This window comes from Pleurodeles waltl, chromosome 9, assembly GCF_031143425.1.
Source record: "Pleurodeles waltl isolate 20211129_DDA chromosome 9, aPleWal1.hap1.20221129, whole genome shotgun sequence".
In the NCBI taxonomy this organism is placed as follows: Eukaryota; Metazoa; Chordata; class Amphibia; order Caudata; family Salamandridae; genus Pleurodeles; species Pleurodeles waltl.
Genome location: NC_090448.1, coordinates 656,834,381 through 656,851,878, shown reverse-complemented (window position 1 = coordinate 656,851,878; position 17,498 = coordinate 656,834,381). Strand labels below are relative to the sequence as shown.

Here is a 17,498-nt window from a genome sequence, read left to right as displayed (position 1 = left end):
CACTGCTTGCCCGGGAAGCATTGCATTATTTCCCCAAATATGACAGTATTTCCGAGTGGCCCCAGTTCTTTGGGTATAGAGTCGTTCTATAAACTGAAAAGATTTATTTTGCGTTCCTAAGAGTCATATGACAAAGGCGAGGTTGTTCTCCTTTGCTACAAGATCAAAGACTTTGCAACTAAGGATGCAACGAAGAGGAGTTGTTTTGATTGTACTGGCAGCTCCTATTCCAAACGATGCCCCCATAGAATACGGCACAAGAAGTACCTGAAGTTGCTTGCTAATACAATGGAAGACCTTGTCCCAAACAGTTATAAGAGGGCAAAGGAAACAAATATGTAGCCAGTCGCCATCATCATGATGACATCTGAAGCTTTATGGGAAAGTAAATTATGATGCTTCCAAGTCTGGAGATTTATAATGCAACCTATTATAAAATCTTCAAATTAGGAGAACCCCTAATCCGTCCAATCTGCCAAAACTTTCTGAGGGACTTGGAGCCCAAATACCCCAGATTCCTTTAAAGAGATTGATGAATGAAAGCGGATAAAATGATAGGACTGTTGCATCTCAACACCTCAGGACCATAAAAGGTATGGAAGTTTATATCTGGTACGTTTCGGGAGCCATGGGATTTTATGAAAATGGGATAATTGCATATTATTCTCAAAGAGCATCGCATTGAGCTGTACTGGTAGAATTGACAATCCAGTCCATGAATGATGCTTCATAATATTTCTTGAAATCCAGTAGAGCAAAAAGTTGTTTAAATACATTCTGGGGGACTTTTATCATAACATTCATTAAAACTGAATAGAAATAGTGGCAATATCATCATTTTAATCAAAGCAGTATTACCAATTACTGCCAATGGGATATTCTGACAATTATTTAGAAGAGCTTTGGCTTTCTTAAGGGTAGAGTGATAATTCAGCAAATAAAGATCTGAGATGTTAAGGGAATCATAGATGCCGAGATAGCTGATTGGATGAGAGGCTTGGTAATTGAGCTGCATTTTATGTGGCAGTACTGATTTGGGACTGTTGAAAAGTGATGCCTCGGATTTAGATTGGTTGATCCAATAGCCTCCTAAGTCAGAGAACGCTCTGATCTTCTTGAAGGTACACACAATATTCGGAGTATCTGCCGTGAGAAACAAAATCATATCCTCTGCCAAAAGTTTTAGCTTAAGTGCTCCCTGGAGTGGGGCCTTAACAGGCAAGTCTGGTCTTAGAGCAGAAGCTAATGGTTCAATGGGACTGGGGATAGAGGACACCCCTGTCGAGTCCCACGACTCATCACAACCTTATCAACTATTTGTGAGGTAACTAGAACTTTTGCTTTGGCCCCTTGATAAAGGCTTGACGGAAGCTTGACGAGTTTTTGAGGGAATTTAAAACTATGCAGGATTGAAAAAAAGAACCTCCCATTGAACTAGATCAAATGCTTTTTCGGCATCAAGCATTATTAAAGGAGTCTTAATTTTGTTTCACAAGAAATAATCTATTGCCTGGAGCAAAACATTGGTGTTGGTAGACCTCCCTGGCAAGAACCCACACTGATCTCTATGTACAAGGCTCTGGACGAACGGGGTAATAAAAGTTGTCCACATTTGCATAAAAAGCTTGTAATCGTTATTGAGGAGGCTGACTGGGTGATAAGAATTGGGGTTTTTCACTGGCTTGCCCTTCTTAAGAAATCTAACTATCACTGCCCTAGTGAAGGAGCTAGGAACGTCCTGGACCATAAATATTGCACTGAATAATGCAGCTAAGGTTGCGGCAACCTGCTCTGAAAGAGCCTAATGTAAGTTACTTCTTCGATGGTAACTGGCTGCAGTAGAGCTGCCTGAAGCTCCTCACCGAGACTAGGTAGAGTGACTAAATCTAGATATTTATGTGGTGCTCCTGGACCACAGATATCTGTTCATATAGTTTTATATTATGTGCTATAAAGACGTCGCCTATCTCCTCAGGCCCATCAACAATTTGCCCCTCGGCCTCAAATATGGTTTGGATTGCGGAGACATTTTGTTGATTTTTGACAGACCAAGCCGAAAACCTCTACATGCTCACTCTCTTCGAAATACTGTTGGAATTATGTGCTTTGGTGGACCTCCTGAGATCGAAAGTGGTCTCTCAAACTGGATCTGGTATCCTAAACTCTGGCCCATGAGGTGTGGTTATATAGAACCTGATGGAAAAACATAGTACGCTCGAGCTCTTGCTGAAGCCTATCTGTTTTTTTCTTTCCTCAGTTTATTTAGTTGGGCTGTACAAGAGTTGACTTCCCTTGTAACGAAGGCCTTAAACGACTCTCATATTGCAAAGATGAGAGCAGATGCATCATTCCGAACCAGAAACTCGGTAACAGCTTTAAAGCTGCAATACAACCCTCATCCGTTAATAAAGACTTGTCCAGAGACCACCTTTGTCACTCGATCTGTTTTGCTGGCACAGACAATTTGAGCACTGGAACTGAATGGTCTGAGAAAGGGTTGGACATTATACTTGAGCCAGTCCTATCCCAATGATGGGAAACTAAAAAAAAAAAAAAAAAAAAAAAAAAAAAGATATCGATCCCAGGGGCCGAATTAAGTCTTTTCGGAAAACCGGTAAAATTCTGGGCCTGAGGATGTTAGAGTTACCACGGGTCCTGAAGTGCCACATCACAAATAAATAATACAAAAAATTGCAAGCCTCACGGTTTAATTTTTGCACACTTTTTACAAGATACACTGAATTTCATGTCTTGAATTATATTAAAATTGCCTCCGGCTATCATGAGGCAAAGAAGCGTAATCAAAGATCATAAAGATTCTGCAAAGGGACGGTCTGATCTTCTATAGGACCATAATAGGCCGAAATATGGACAAAGTGGGACTCAATTTTGAAACTGACCACTATTCATCTGGCTTGGGGGTTGCGATAAACCAGGTGCACTTTTCCTTGAAAGTCAGAGGTTCAGAGGACCGCAACCCGACGTACAGCTACACTGGAAGAGGCAAAAAAAAGAATGGGAGAAGAAACTAAGAGTGTTTGGAAGGTTTGCCTGCTGCTTGAAATGAGTCTCCTGAAATAGTATGACCTGGATTTGAGAGATCTTAGTCACCGAAGTATAGCTCTGTATTTGTTTGGGTTATTAAGCCCATCTGAATTGCAGGAAGCAATTTCGAAAAGCTTACGAGGCAGTAGATTAGTCTGGCCAACTATCACTTGACGAACCAATAAGAAACCTTAAAGTTGAGAAATCGAAAGATCCATCCCCCTCGAGCCCAGCCCCAAAGCCTAAAAACCTTTTTAGAAACACTACAAAAAACAGGAATGACAATTTTTCTAACCACCTGCCCGACCCCCCCTTCCCCATACGTATCCCGTAGGTCATAGCACACCTCGCTCCATAGTGGAACGGGAAGAAGCCCAATTATGAAGCATGCCACCAAGGGGTAACTCTGGTGGGTGATGGTTTTTACTAACAGGAAAATTCTTTTTCCTATCCATCCTGTGGTAGCTCTTTTAGCTGGGCCTCATTTGTAATGTTTAAGGATAATAGCCAGCAGTGATTGATTATATAGGCTATACGGAGGACAGACCCAGCCCCACAACCTCCTTCTCCCTCTGTTTTTGTACATTATCCTTAAAGACAGAATTCCATTGAACATATCAGGAGGCAAATGGAGAATTCTGATAGTTTTAAGTACTGTGCATGCCTTTAATTGAGCTTAGTGAGTACTGCAAGCTTCTTGATGAAAGGTTTGGATAACGAAGAGTGTTGGTATTGATGGCAGTGTGTTGCATTTAGCACAATGATAAATGTTCCTGGCTCACTGCATCTACTCCTAGCAAGGTGTTAAATAGAACTTCTATACAATATAGGTTATCTTACTTAAGAGCTGTGCTTTTACATGAAACACCTTCTAAATCATGCTCATAGATGCTGCTTAAATTGATGCTCAGAGGATATGGCTTTATAAGGAACATTGAAGCAACACAATCTGTCCACCAATTTCAGAACAAATTCTCTGTGACAAGTTACAATACATTTCGCGCTGTTTTCGTTCCAATTTTTCCACTTCAGGCAGTATACTGTGAAGGGAAATGATTGGTATGCTTCAATGTTTCTGATGACTGTTTAGCCTGTACAAGGGATGAGCAAGGGTGGCGCATTACATGTACCTCTCTCTTGTTGCATCGCGTAGTCCTTCGTAAGATCAATCCACGGCCCAGACAGCCAGTTTTCCTCCTCCCCTGCGTGATATGATGTAATGTAGCCGCATAGTCATGTGGACCCTTCTGCAATCCGTATGCCAACCAGCCAGTACCACGTGTTTCCTCCACCTACGTATCACGATGGACTTGCCTCATCAGGCTTGGTTTTATTTATTGCAGAAGTCACGGGCGTTGCAGACAGTGTTAAGGATCAATCCTAGTAGCTCTGCATTACGGATGAGCTACAAACCTGCCCGGAGCTGATCCAAACCGTGCACAGACCTGCCATTTTGCTGTGCTCCCAGAGCTGTTCAGTCATGGAGCATGACAGGAGCTCCATGTGACCAGCACTTTGGAGAGGTGACAGGGAACTAGGAAAATGATAGGGTATACACCTGGGTCCCTGACTACCAGTACAGGCAGGCATATTACTGGTGTTTCTTTTTCCTGGGGTTTAGCACTAATAGCATGTACTTCTATCCACTTACAAACACTTGTAAGATGGTCGGCAAGAGCTGCCAACTGTTCTACTTAGATGGAAACTTTGCTTTGAAGTGCCTAGTACCATACCACCTGTGCTACAGAGGAAAGTAGATGGTATTTTGCATCCCCTTGTTTTCTCAAGCAGAACATGAAATTCAGGTTGCTCTACAAGGAGAAGAGGGAAGGAAGCTGTAAGTTCTAGGTGCATCAATTCATAGATTTTTTATTTTCTATAAAGAGACATGGCAATGAATTGGTCAGGAAAGTGGGAAGACAAAACCTTTAAGAATGCATCTGTTGTCCTAAGGAATTAAGAATACTCATTCAAACAGTAAGCAGATGGTGAGATTCAGACTATCCGGCTACCAGGACAGAGTTGCTTTCAGAACTTACGGTCCCCTCCCTTAGTTTTCCAAAGGCATTTATCTAGCTTAACTGGACTGGTGGAGGAAGCTGGAAAGGACCACATGGATTATACCTCCAATCTGGCAATGGTTGCAGAAACCAAGGCTGTAGTGGTGAGGACTCCTCTTCCAGCAGGTGATCTAAGGCTGAAATTACTTGCATTGAATTACAATGTTCCGCTTTAAAATTAGCTGCGAAAACAGTTATATTTGGTCTCTGATGAGAGATCAAACAAGGCAGCCTACACCCTTCTGATAAAACTACCTGCTTCCTTTTGCAGCTATCATGAAAGTAAAAATAATTATAGGCGAGGTCTTAATTTGCGTCTTCAGCTCCATTTCCATTGCCAGCATCAAAGGGATGGGTCATTTTGATGTGCATGCCCGTGATCTGTGTGTGGGGACAAAAGAGATGGATTGCCCCAAAGTGATTTCCACAAGAGTTGAAAGGTCTGCTGTCAGAACTGGGCTGGGTGCCTGATGTCATTCAGAGGACAAAGAGGTAGCTAAGGTAGTACCATCACTGGAAATGCTGGGTCACCAGATACTGGAACATTTCCTAAAAATAATCTGTCATTGCTAGCACTGATGTCAAGAGACTTGAAGGCAACTGATCCTTGGTCAGATCTAGGAACCTATGCTCCTAGTGGGCAATGAAATACTAGTGCAAGGTGCAAGAAAAGGTTACCTACCTGCTACTTCATCATGGGAATCTTTATTCAAACCATAAACGCGGACTAGTCAGGCTACCAACCAGATCCCAGAGCACTGTCAAATGAAAAAATGTTCTCAGAGGGTCCAAAGTTAAATCACACAAATTGTTAAAAGCCAATCTGTGAGCTAAATTACCCAAATGCCCCATACTTGTTTGACAGTTGCCCTAACACACTATTATATCTGTCAGGTACTGCCAGCGTTTGAGCCTTCTCGTTTTAACAATTTCTTCACTAAAAAAAAGATGCTTACATTTCTTACATCCTGAATACTTTTTGCCATTCAATCAGCTTGGAATCAATGAGTATCATGTCAACTGAAAGGTGCTGGTCCACTAGGGTGTCATAAAAGTCAACCTCACTGAAGGAATAGTCTTCAAGCACAACTACTCTACCAATAAGGTGCCCCTTCCCAAACTGGCTGATAATTATTGCAATACACTGGAACACACCATCCTACACGTGGCGTGCAAGAGGGAAAAACATTCTAAATGTGGATCAACTACAAAGATTTGTTTTAGGTCACAAGTTTGACTTTTAATCCTTATTTGGCGAGTCAGGGAAATGAAGGGAAAATAATAGGCTGGAGTATAAGAAAATAAAGTCAGCAGAAGAATGGGCATTTTGGGTAGTAGTCACCAATGTGTCATGGAACAAGCCAGCATCCTTTCTTGAATATTAAATCCACACTGCAGAACATGTGAGGCCCATACCATTCTGTTTTCTTATTTTTCCAGTTTATTATATCAGACAACCTTAACAATACAGCAAAATATATATACACCACTGAGTAACTAAAAGGAAACTTAACAAGTAGCATGTAAAGAAAACAATTATAAAAATGTTTCAAATGTTTGATTTTGTTGAGTTCTAACAAAAAAGTGAGAATTCGAAGATGAAGGACAAAGCTGTGGAATTACCAAAAATCTATAGTAGTAGCACAGTAGGTACTATAAGAAAGGAATAAAACAAGGTAACAAGGAACACTTATTTAAAAAAGCCGGGGTAGAACCCTTAAAAATATTTTGTGTCCTAGCTATCCTATAAAATTGCAAAAGGATAACTGGCTTACTACCCATAACAAGGGGTTTTTCAAGTGTGGTCGATGTGGGATGTGCAAGTTGAGCAGATCGGGGATTTCGTCTTTTGAAAGTTTGACGGGTGACAAATTTTACATCAATGCCCACATCACATGCGATAGCTGCTATGTGATCTATATGATCATATGCAAATGTGGTCTATACTATATTGGTAGTACAATTAGATCTCTCAAAGCTAGAATCAGTGAGCATTATAGGGCTTTGAAACATCGTGATGAACGTTATCCCATTGTCACACACATGAGTCATTGTGTTAGACAGACTAATGGATGTAATTTCGAATTCTTTGGTTTCGATTTGGTCCATGCAAACCCACTGGTGGAAATAGAGAGTTACAATTAAGAAAGAAGGAGTGCCTATGGATTCTTAAACTTAGAGCTGTAGAAACAGGACTCAACTCCAATTACGAAATGGAATATTTTTTGGATTAAGGTATCCAGTGTAATGTTTTTTGTGTTGTATCATTAGAATTTAATTTTTGAGTATGAATAAACCTTTTGTAATAGGTAGTGAATTAGTGTGCAGTATGTAATAATATACTCTTTATGCTGTTTTTTTCGTATATTATTCTTGATACATATCAATGATATATGGTTGTTTAGTTGTATAAATACTAATTACTGATGTTGAGACCTTCACCTTGATGGTGATTTCATTCCATCCGTTATACTTTGTAATTGTATTTGTCGTATTATTTGTGAACTCTTTTCTGTATTGTAACTCTTGTGGTAATCATTACTTTTGTTCTTTATTTGTGTATGTATAAGGTATTATTCCCAACATGTCCATTTTTCAAATTTTATATATATTATCTCTATTGCCTAGCTAAATGGACTATGTCACCATCACATCCTGAATTGTGGGGTGGGAATCATGACGCAGACGTGCGTTTGGCTACAAATTATGACTTTAGCCTTCTGATTAGTTACTCTTGAGTTACCTTGAAACACTAATTCTAATGAAATGGTTGTTTTTCCAAATATAGGGGATAATTTATACATTTTCTTTCATATCTTGTCATATTATATAAATCTGGTTCTTTTATTATATAGGGCTAGACGCTGTTTAAATGGAGAAGTGGCCAATATAATTAATGTTATTAAATATATCGGCGCCCTTTCAAAGATGGCGCCTCTGTGCCGCCGGGAGAGTAGCTTCTTTGTTGTGAGGTTTTCGGTCTTGCCGTAAATGGCACGCGTATACCGGCATGCTTTATTTTGTTCACCAAGGCGGCGGGGATGTAACGCGTATCGGGGAATGGCCGAATCGGGAAGCCGGGCCCCAGTCAGTGGAGCAATTTTGGGTGAGCCAACAGAAGGGTACCATTATTCATCTGAACAAGTCATTTGGCGCCTATTCGTGTTAGATTTATTTTTGTATTTGAATATTGTAGGTTCTGAGCATACTCGTGGGCTAAATATTTTGAGTAAGGTACTTGTTTACGTACCGGTAGGTGATTCGATTTTATTGCACATTGGTGTAGGTGGTGGACACATATGTTTAGTTGCTTGGGAAATTCTCTTAGTTCATTTTGGTATTATAATTTCTTTACAGCAGTTCTGTTTAACGCCTAGGGTTGGTGTTCTAGTGTTACTTTGGAAGATTCAGTGAGGTAGGTTTTTTTCATTTGGTCAGTGATCAGTGGTGGTCCTTGGGGATTAAACACATTGCTAACAACTATGTGCACCAACAAAGTTCAAACACTTTTAGCTTATTGATATTCACCAGCTTGAGTCATCCACGCGTTTGGTCACTTTCACTTTTTTGGATGTGATGGTCTAACAATTAATTTGCACATGCATGGATTATGTAATTTATAATGGGGTTCATATACATTATATTCCATTGTTAGTGATACTAAACTTTAGTTAATTTTGAGACTTGTTTGACACTTAATCATATTAATTTTGATATATACATGTATGGTTTTTACAAGCCTTCTGTTTCAATGTACAAATACTGTTTGTTGTGTTTTATAGCCTTGAAAAAGTCAAGGGGAATATACCCCCCATGACGAAACACGTGTTGGCTGTTCCTCATGGCTGTTGTTCTCTTTTCATTATTACGAATGAAGGAATTTGCATGCTGCTTTTCGCTACATTAAAGATGGATTGACCATGATATACAGAGGCTTCTGGATTACTGCTAATTTCATCTGTACAATTAATCTTCTTATTTACTAATGGACTGCGTATTACTAATATAGTGGCTAATTTATGTTTATAGAGTGCCTAGGTCCTTTTTTCTAAAGTTCTGTATATCTGTGTTCTCTCAGATTTTGGGGGTAGGGAAGAATCCTCTAGGGCCGGGAGCACCTAAGCTCATAATATAAGGGGACTGTTGGGAGCGCTTCTTTTTCCTTGTTCCCCTTGTAATGTCTTCCCATTCTGTTAATTTTATTTAAAAAAGCCATTGGTCAATATAAAAATTTTAAAAAAGATATTGGAAATCTCAAATAAGATACAAATTTAAGACCTTCCTTTACTGTAATTGGGGAAAAAAACAGAAAAAATATTGAATGCGCCAGTAAACAAAAGGGCTTATTGCTGATTTATCAGCTTATCATTTGTAATGAAGAGGGGTTTCATATTTGAATAAAAGCATAAACCATAGACAATCCTGAGTGGGAATTTACCTAACCACTGCTTCTACTCAAGCAAGCTAGGGCGGCCAAGGGCCCAAAAGAGTCTTACTTCGTGAAGTGTGTACAGTGGCTAGTCGCCGGTACAGAGTCTTCTGCTTGGGGTCTGGGTGAAAGCCACTCTTGGTCAAGTACACATGGATGTAGATGGAGCCATTGTGCTGAACGCTCTGCAAAAGACATCAAACCACCATCAGAGACAAAGATCCACAGGAAGGCCTCCTGAAGACTAAAACATATGTGAATGTTCATTGGCATCAGCTCTCATCCTTCAACCCCACTGTACTCAGCGCTCTATAGCTCACAGATAGGAGTGAAACTTTCGGCCCTAAACCTGCAATTATACAGCAAGCACTGCTGCAGCTTTTCCAATTTTGCAGGTGTCCAGGCAAACAATGCACAAGATATTTCCGAAAAGTTCACACTATCACTCACAGTACGCTTTTTTGAATCACTAGTGAGAATCTGACAATCGTCCTTTCTTTGGTAGCAACCCTACTCATGTGTATGAAGTACATAAACAGAAACTTTCCTGAAAAATTAGAACAATATCGATCGTGTTATGGTTGAAACACAGCAAATAAGTGTTGTTCATATAAGTATAATATTTATTAAGTCGCAGTTATGTTCCTGCTATAGCAGGTTATTTTGTTCCAGTCCTCACAGCTACCCAACTTGATGGTGATCAAATTATCAACATGACAAGGATGAAGTGATGTACTGACCTAGTGCACAACTGCTGTGCCAATGTTGCTTTGGGCCGAAGGATCAATGGCCCTAGAGAGGCCAACTGAATCAGGAAGAGACACCTTAGCTTATGCCTCAGAGAGACGGCAGAGCAAGTAACAGGGCAAGATGGAGGGGCAAAGGAGACTGTCAACCTCGTAAGGCAGTCACTCTTATTAATGCATCAGGTGAAGAGGCACTGGGGACCAGGAGTGTGAGAAGCCCTATCAAAATTAAAACTGCCTTACTTTATACAGCAGGAGTGGAGGCTAATTTCCTTGCTACCATTAGGCTGAGGGCCTCTTGCTGCAAAGTAATGGGAAAGATGTGGGAGCTCATTTTGTTCTACAAGGGACAGAGCATCTGTTTCAAAATTTAAGTGATAACCAGGCATGGGGGGCAAGGGGTGAAAGATGCAGGGGGCTCAGCCTGTTACTTGGGTCGCAGCTATCATTAAAACAGGAGCAGTTGCATTGGGTCCCAGAAGTGTGAGGGGCTCTCACAGCACCCCAATTGTGTTGGATAAAAGATCAAATAACCCCAAAGGGCTTGTAGGAAGTTGGCTCTGTATATAGTATCTCAAGATGGTTACCAAGGGAAGACTTTCCTCAATAGACAAGTGATTGTAAGGAAGGCCCCACAGATGGCAGAGATATGATCCTCATTGGGGGGGGGAGGGGCTACCCCAAGTACCGAGGGCAACCACTCTGGAGACCAGTGGTCCTGGGCTTTGCCAAACAGCACAACTTCTGTTTTTTTGCCTTTGAGCTGGAGACTGTTTGTCGACATCCAGGTAGCGATCCTGTAGGAAGTTGGCTTTGTATTGAAAATGTCACTTACCCAGTGTACATCTGTTCGTGGAATTAGTCGCTGCAGATTCACATGCTGTGCATAGTCCGCCGTCTGGTGTTGGGTCAGAGTGTTACAAGTTGTTTTTCTTCGAAGAAGTCTTTTCGAGTCACGAGACCGAGGGACTCCTCCTCCTTTGTTTCCATTGCGCATGGGCGTCGACTCCATCTTCGATTGTTTTCCCCGCAGAGGGTGAGGTAGGAGTTGTGTATGTTAGTAATAGTGCCCATGCAATGGAATGAATAAGTATGTACAAAATAAAGTTTAAGTAATATATTTACAAATGTACAAATGTTGAAGATTACTTCCAAACGGCTACAGGCTCCCGGGGAGGGGGGTGGGCGCATGTGAATCTGCAGCGACTAATGCCACGAACAGATGTACACTGGGTAAGTGACATTTTCAGTTCGGTGGCATGTGTAGCTGCAGATACACATGCTGTGCATAGACTAGTAAGCAGTTATCTCCCCAAAAGCGGTGGCTCAGCCTGTAGGAGTGGAAGTAGTTTGAAATAAAGTTCTTAGTACGGCTTGACCTACTGTGGCTTGTTGTGCGGATAGCACGTCTACACAGTAGTGCTTAGTAAATGTGTGAGGCGTAGACCATGTGGCTGCCTTACATATTTCGTTCATTGGAATATTTCCTAGGAAGGCCATGGTAGCGTTTTTCTTTCTGGTTGAGTGTGCCTTTGGTGTAATGGGCAGCTCTCTCTTTGCTTTAAGGTAGCAGGTTTGGATACACTTAACTATCCATCTGGCTATACCCTGTTTTGATATTGGGTTTCCTGTATGAGGTTTTTGAAATGCAATAAACAGTTGGTTTGTTTTCCTAATTAGTTATGTTCTGTCAATGTAGTACATTAGTGCTCTTCTGATGTCAAATGTATGTAGTGCCCTTTCAGCTACTGAGTCTGGCTGTGGAAAGAACACTGGTAGTTCTACTGTTTGATTTAAGTGGAACGGTGAAATAACTTTTGGTAAAAATTTAGGATTGGTTCTTAGAACTACCTTATTTTTGTGTATTTGAATAAAAGGTTCCTGTATAGTAAACGCCTGAATTTCGCTTACTCTTCTTAGAGATGTAATGGCAATGAGAAATGCAACCTTCCACGTTAAGAATTGCATTTCGCAAGAATGCATGGGTTCGAAAGGTGGACCCATGAGTCTTGTTAAGACGATGTTGAGGTTCCATGAAGGAACAGGTGGTGTTCTTGGTGGTATAATTCTTTTTAGGCCTTCCATAAACGCTTTAATGACAGGTATCCTAAATAGTGAAGTTGAGTGGGTAATCTGCAGGTATGCAGAAATTGCTGCGAGGTGTATCTTTATGGAAGAGAAGGCCAGATTTGATTTCTGCAAATGTATTAAGTATCCTACTACATCCTTTGGAGATGCATGTAATGGTTGAACTTGATTACTATGGCAGTAGCAAACAAATCTTTTCCATTTACTTGCATAGCAGTGTCTAGTGGATGGCCTTCTAGCCTGTTTTATGACCTCCATACATTCTTGGGTGAGGTTTAAATGTCAGAATTCTAGGATTTCAGGAGCCAGATTGCTAGATTCAGCGATGCTGGGTTTGGATGCCTGATCTGTTGTTTGTGTTGTGTTAGCAGATCTGGCCTGTTGGGTAGCTTGACATGGGGTACTACTGACAGGTCTAGTAGTGTTGTGTACCAGGGTTGTCTTGCCCATGTTGGTGCTTTTAGTATGAGTTTGAGTTTGTTTTGACTCAATTTGTTTACTAGATATGGAAGGAGAGGGAGAGGGGGAAAAGCGTATGCAAATATCCCTGACCAATTCATCCATAGAGCATTGCCTTGAGACTGCCTGTGTGGGTGCCTGGATGCGAAGTTTTGGCATTTTGCGTTCTCCTTTGTTGCAAATAGGTCTATTTGAGGTGTTCCCCAAATGTGAAAGTAAGTGATTAGAATTTGGGGTTGAATCTCCCATTCGTGGACTTGTTGGTGATCTCGAGAGAGGTTGTCTGCTAGTTGATTCTGGATCCCTGGAATAAACTGTGCTATTAGGCGAATGTGGTTGTGAATCGCCCATTGCCATATCTTTTGTGCCAGGAGGCACAGCTGTGTCGAGTGTGTTCCCCCCTGTTTGTTTAGATAATACATTGTTGTCATGTTGTCTGTTTTGACAAGAATGTATTTGTGGGTTATGATGGGTTGAAATGCTTTCAACGCTAGGAATACTGCTAACAATTCGAGGTGATTTATATGCAACTTCGTTTGATGTACGTCCCATTGCAGGGATGTGGAATTCCTATCGCCAGACGCCCGGGACTTCTTGTTTGGGGTCAAGGGCAACAAGTTTTTATGTTTACTTTGTCCTTGGGACAAGTAGGCCCAACCCCCTGCAGCACAAACCCTTTGGCTGCCTGTTTACAGAGAGTTGAACTCCCTGCAGTTGAGATAATGTGTTTCCAAAGGATAATGCTGTTCGAACTTGTATTTATGGTTCATTATTTGAAAGCCTTCATTATTAGGGTGCGTGCTATAATGAAAATGTCACTTACCCAGTGTACATCTGTTCGTGGCATTAGTCGCTGCAGATTCACATGTTTGGCACAGTCCGCTGCCTGGTGTTGGGCTCGGAGTATTACAAGTTGTTTTTCTTCGAAGAAGTCTTTTTGGTCACGGGACCGAAGGACTCCTCCCTCCTCGGCTCCATTGCGCATGGGCGTGGACTCCATCTTAGATTGTTTTCCCCGCAGAGGGTGAGGATGGAGTTGTTTGGTATAAATAGTGCCCATGCAATGGAGTGAATATGTATGTACGTAATAATTATTTACAAATGTTCAGATGTTTAAGATTTATGATCTACTTCTAAACGGCTACAGGCTTCCCGGGGAGGTGGGAGGGTACATGTGAATCTGCAGCGACTAATGCCACGAACAGATGTACACTGGGTAAGTGACATTTTCAGTTCGATGGCATATGTTGCTGCAGATACACATGTTTGGCATAGACTATAAAGCAGTTACCTCCCCTAAAAGCGGTGGTTTAGCCTGTAGGAGTTGAAGTAGTTTGGAATAATGTTCTTAGTACAGCTTGGCCCACTGTAGCTTGTTGTGCATTTAGTACGTCTACACAGTAGTGTTTAGTAAACGTATGAGGCGTAGACCAGGTTGCAGCCTTACATATTTCGCTCATAGGAATGTTTCCTAGAAAGGCCATTGTAGCACCTTTCTTTCTGGTTGAGTGTGCCTTTGGTGTAATAGGCAATTCTCTTTTGGCTTTAAGATAGCATGTTTGAATGCATCTGACTATCCATCTAGCAATGCCTTGTTTAGAGATTGGATTTCCTATGTGTGGTTTTTGAAAAGCTATGAACAGTTGTTTTGTTTTCCTGATTAGCTTTGTTCTGTCAATGTAATACATTAGTGCTCTTTTGATGTCTAATGTATGTAGTGCCCTTTCAGCCACAGAATTTGGTTGTGGGAAGAACACTGGCAATTCTACTGTTTGATTTAAATGGAATGGTGAGATTACTTTTGGCAGAAATTTTGGATTTGTTCTTAGAACTATTTTATTGTTGTGTATTTGAATAAATGGTTCTTGTATGGTAAATGCCTGTATTTCACTTACTCTTCTGAGGGATGTGATTGCAATGAGAAATGCGACCTTCCAGGTTAGATATTGCATTTCACAGGAATGCATGGGTTCGAAAGGTGGACCCATGAGTCTTGTTAAGACGATGTTAAGATTCCATGAAGGAACTGGTGGTGTTCTTGGTGGTATAATTCTTTTTAGCCCTTCCATGAATGCTTTAATAACTGGTATTCTAAATAGAGACGATGAATGAGTAGTTTGTAGGTAAGCAGATATTGCTGCGAGGTGTATTTTTATAGATGAAAAAGCGAGATTTGCTTTTTGCAAATGTAGTAAGTATCCTACTATGTCTTTAGTAGAGGCATGTAATGGTTGTATTTGATTGGCATGGCAGTAGTAAACAAATCTTTTCCACTTAGATGCATAGCAGTGTCTAGTGGAAGGTTTTCTAGCTTGTTTTATGACCTCCATGCATTCTTGTGTGAGGTCCAAGTGTCCGAATTCTAGGATTTCAGGAGCCAAATTGCCAGATTCAATGATGCTGGGTTTGGATGCCTGATCTGTTGTTTGTGTTGTGTTAACAGATCTGGCCTGTTGGGTAGTTTGACATGCGGTACTAGTGAAAGGTCTAGTAGAGTTGTATACCAAGGTTGTCTTGCCCATGTGGGTGCTATCAGTATGAGTTTGAGTTGGTTTTGACTCAACTTGTTTACTAGATATGGAAGGAGAGGGAGAGGGGGAAAAGCGTACGCAAATATCCCTGACCAACTCATCCATAGAGCATTGCCTTGTGATTCGCGGTGTGGGTACCTGGATGCGAAGTTTTGGCATTTTGAGTTTTCTTTTGTTGCGAACAAATCTATCTGGGGTGTTCCCCAAATTTGAAAGTACTTGTTCAGAACTTGGGGGTGAATTTCCCATTCGTGGACTTGCTGGTGGTCTCGCGAAAGGTTGTCTGCTAGTTGGTTTTGTATTCCTGGAATAAATTGTGCTATTAGGCGAATGTTGTTGTGAATCGCCCACTGCCAAATTTTTTGTGTTAGGAGGCACAATTGTGTTGAGTGTGTTCCTCCTTGTTTGTTTAAATAATACATTGTTGTCATGTTGTCTGTTTTGACAAGAATGTATTTGTGTGTTATTATGGGTTGGAAGGCTTTTAACGCTAGAAATACTGCCAACAGTTCTAGGTAATTGATATGAAATTTTGTTTCGTGTATATCCCATTGTCCTTGAATGCTGTGGTGATTGAGGTGTGCTCCCCACCCTGTCATGGAAGCATCTGTTGTTATAACGTATTGAGGCACTGGGTCCTGAAACGTCCGCCCTTTGTTTAAATTTTTGCTGTTCCACCATAGAAGCGAGAGGTATGTTTGGCGGTCTACCAACACCAGATTTTGAAGTTGACCCTGTGCCTGTGACCATTGTGATGCTAGACACTGTTGTAAGGGTCGCATGTGTAGTCTTGCGTTTGGGACAATGGCTATGCATGATGACATCATGCCTAGAAGTTTTAGCACAAATTTTGCTTGTATCTTTTGGTTTGGAAACATAGCACTTATTACCTTGTGGAATGCCTGCACTCTTTGTGGACTTGGAGTGGCAATTCCTTTTGATGTGTTGATGGTTGCTCCTAGATATTGTTGTGTTTGACACGGTTCTAGGTGTGATTTTGTATAGTTGATGGAAAACCCCAGTTTGTGAAGGGTTTGTATGACAAATGTGGTGTCGTTTGCGCATTTTTTTACTGTGTTGGTCTTGATTAGCCAATCGTCTAGGTAAGGGAACACATGTATCTGTTGTCTCCTGATGTGTGCTGCTACTACTGCTAGACATTTTGTGAACACTCTTGGTGCAGTTGTTATTCCGAATGGCAACACCTTGAATTGGTAATGTATTCCTTTGAATACGAACCGTAGGTACTTTCTGTGAGAAGGGTGTATTGGTATATGAAAGTACGCATCCTTTAGGTCTAATGTGGTCATGTAATCTTGCTGTTTGAGCAGTGGAATGATGTCTTGTAGTGTGACCATGTGAAAATGGTCCGATATGATGTAGGTATTTAGTGTCCTGAGATCTAATATTGGTCTTAATGTTTTGTCTTTTTTTGGAATTAGAAAGTACAGGGAGTAAACTCCTGTGTTTTTTTGTTGTACTGGTACTAACTCTATTGCATCCTTTTGCAGTAGTGCTTGAACTTCTAGTCCTAAAAGTTCTAAATGTTGTGGTGACATTTTGCGTGTTTTGGGGGGGATGTTTGGTGGGAAGTTGTGGAATTCTATGCAATAGCCATGTTGGATTATTGCTAATACCCAATTGTCTGTTGTAATCTGTTGCCAAGATTGGTAGAATTGGCTTAGTCTTCCCCCCACTGGTGTTGAGTGAAGGGGTTGCGTGACTTGAAAGTCAGTTTAGGTGGAGGTGTTTTTGGAGTCTGGAATCTTCCCCTACTCCTTGGGAATTGACCCCCCCGATATCCCCTGAAACCTCCCCTTTGGAAGGAACCCTGATATGGTGTGGTTCTTGTTTGTTGGCTGGTGGTGTCTGTGGGTTGGCCACGAAACCCCCCTCTAAATGGAGTTTTTCTGAAAGAGCCTCTGCTCTGCGGGGAGTAGAGTGCGCCCATGGCCTTGGCCGTGTCTGTGTCCTTTTTAAGTTTTTCAATGGCTGTATCCACTTCAGAGCCAAAAAGTTGTTTCTCGTTGAAGGGCATATTAAGGACAGCCTGCTGGATTTCAGGTTTGAAGCCTGAAGTGCGTAGCCAAGCGTGTCTCCTTATGGTGACAGCAGTGTTGACTGTTCTTGCTGCAGTATC

The 17,498-nt window shown here is 41.3% G+C and overlaps 1 protein-coding gene across 1 annotated transcript in view; it reads right to left on the bottom strand.

Moving 5' to 3' along the window:
• CLPTM1 (CLPTM1 regulator of GABA type A receptor forward trafficking) overlaps positions 1-17,498 on the bottom strand; it is a 326,345-nt gene that overhangs the window by 203,720 nt on the left and 105,127 nt on the right. The window contains exon 5 of the mRNA XM_069207717.1: positions 9,602-9,719. Coding sequence (XP_069063818.1) covers positions 9,602-9,719 — 118 coding nt within the window. The remainder of the gene's footprint in view (positions 1-9,601; positions 9,720-17,498) is intronic.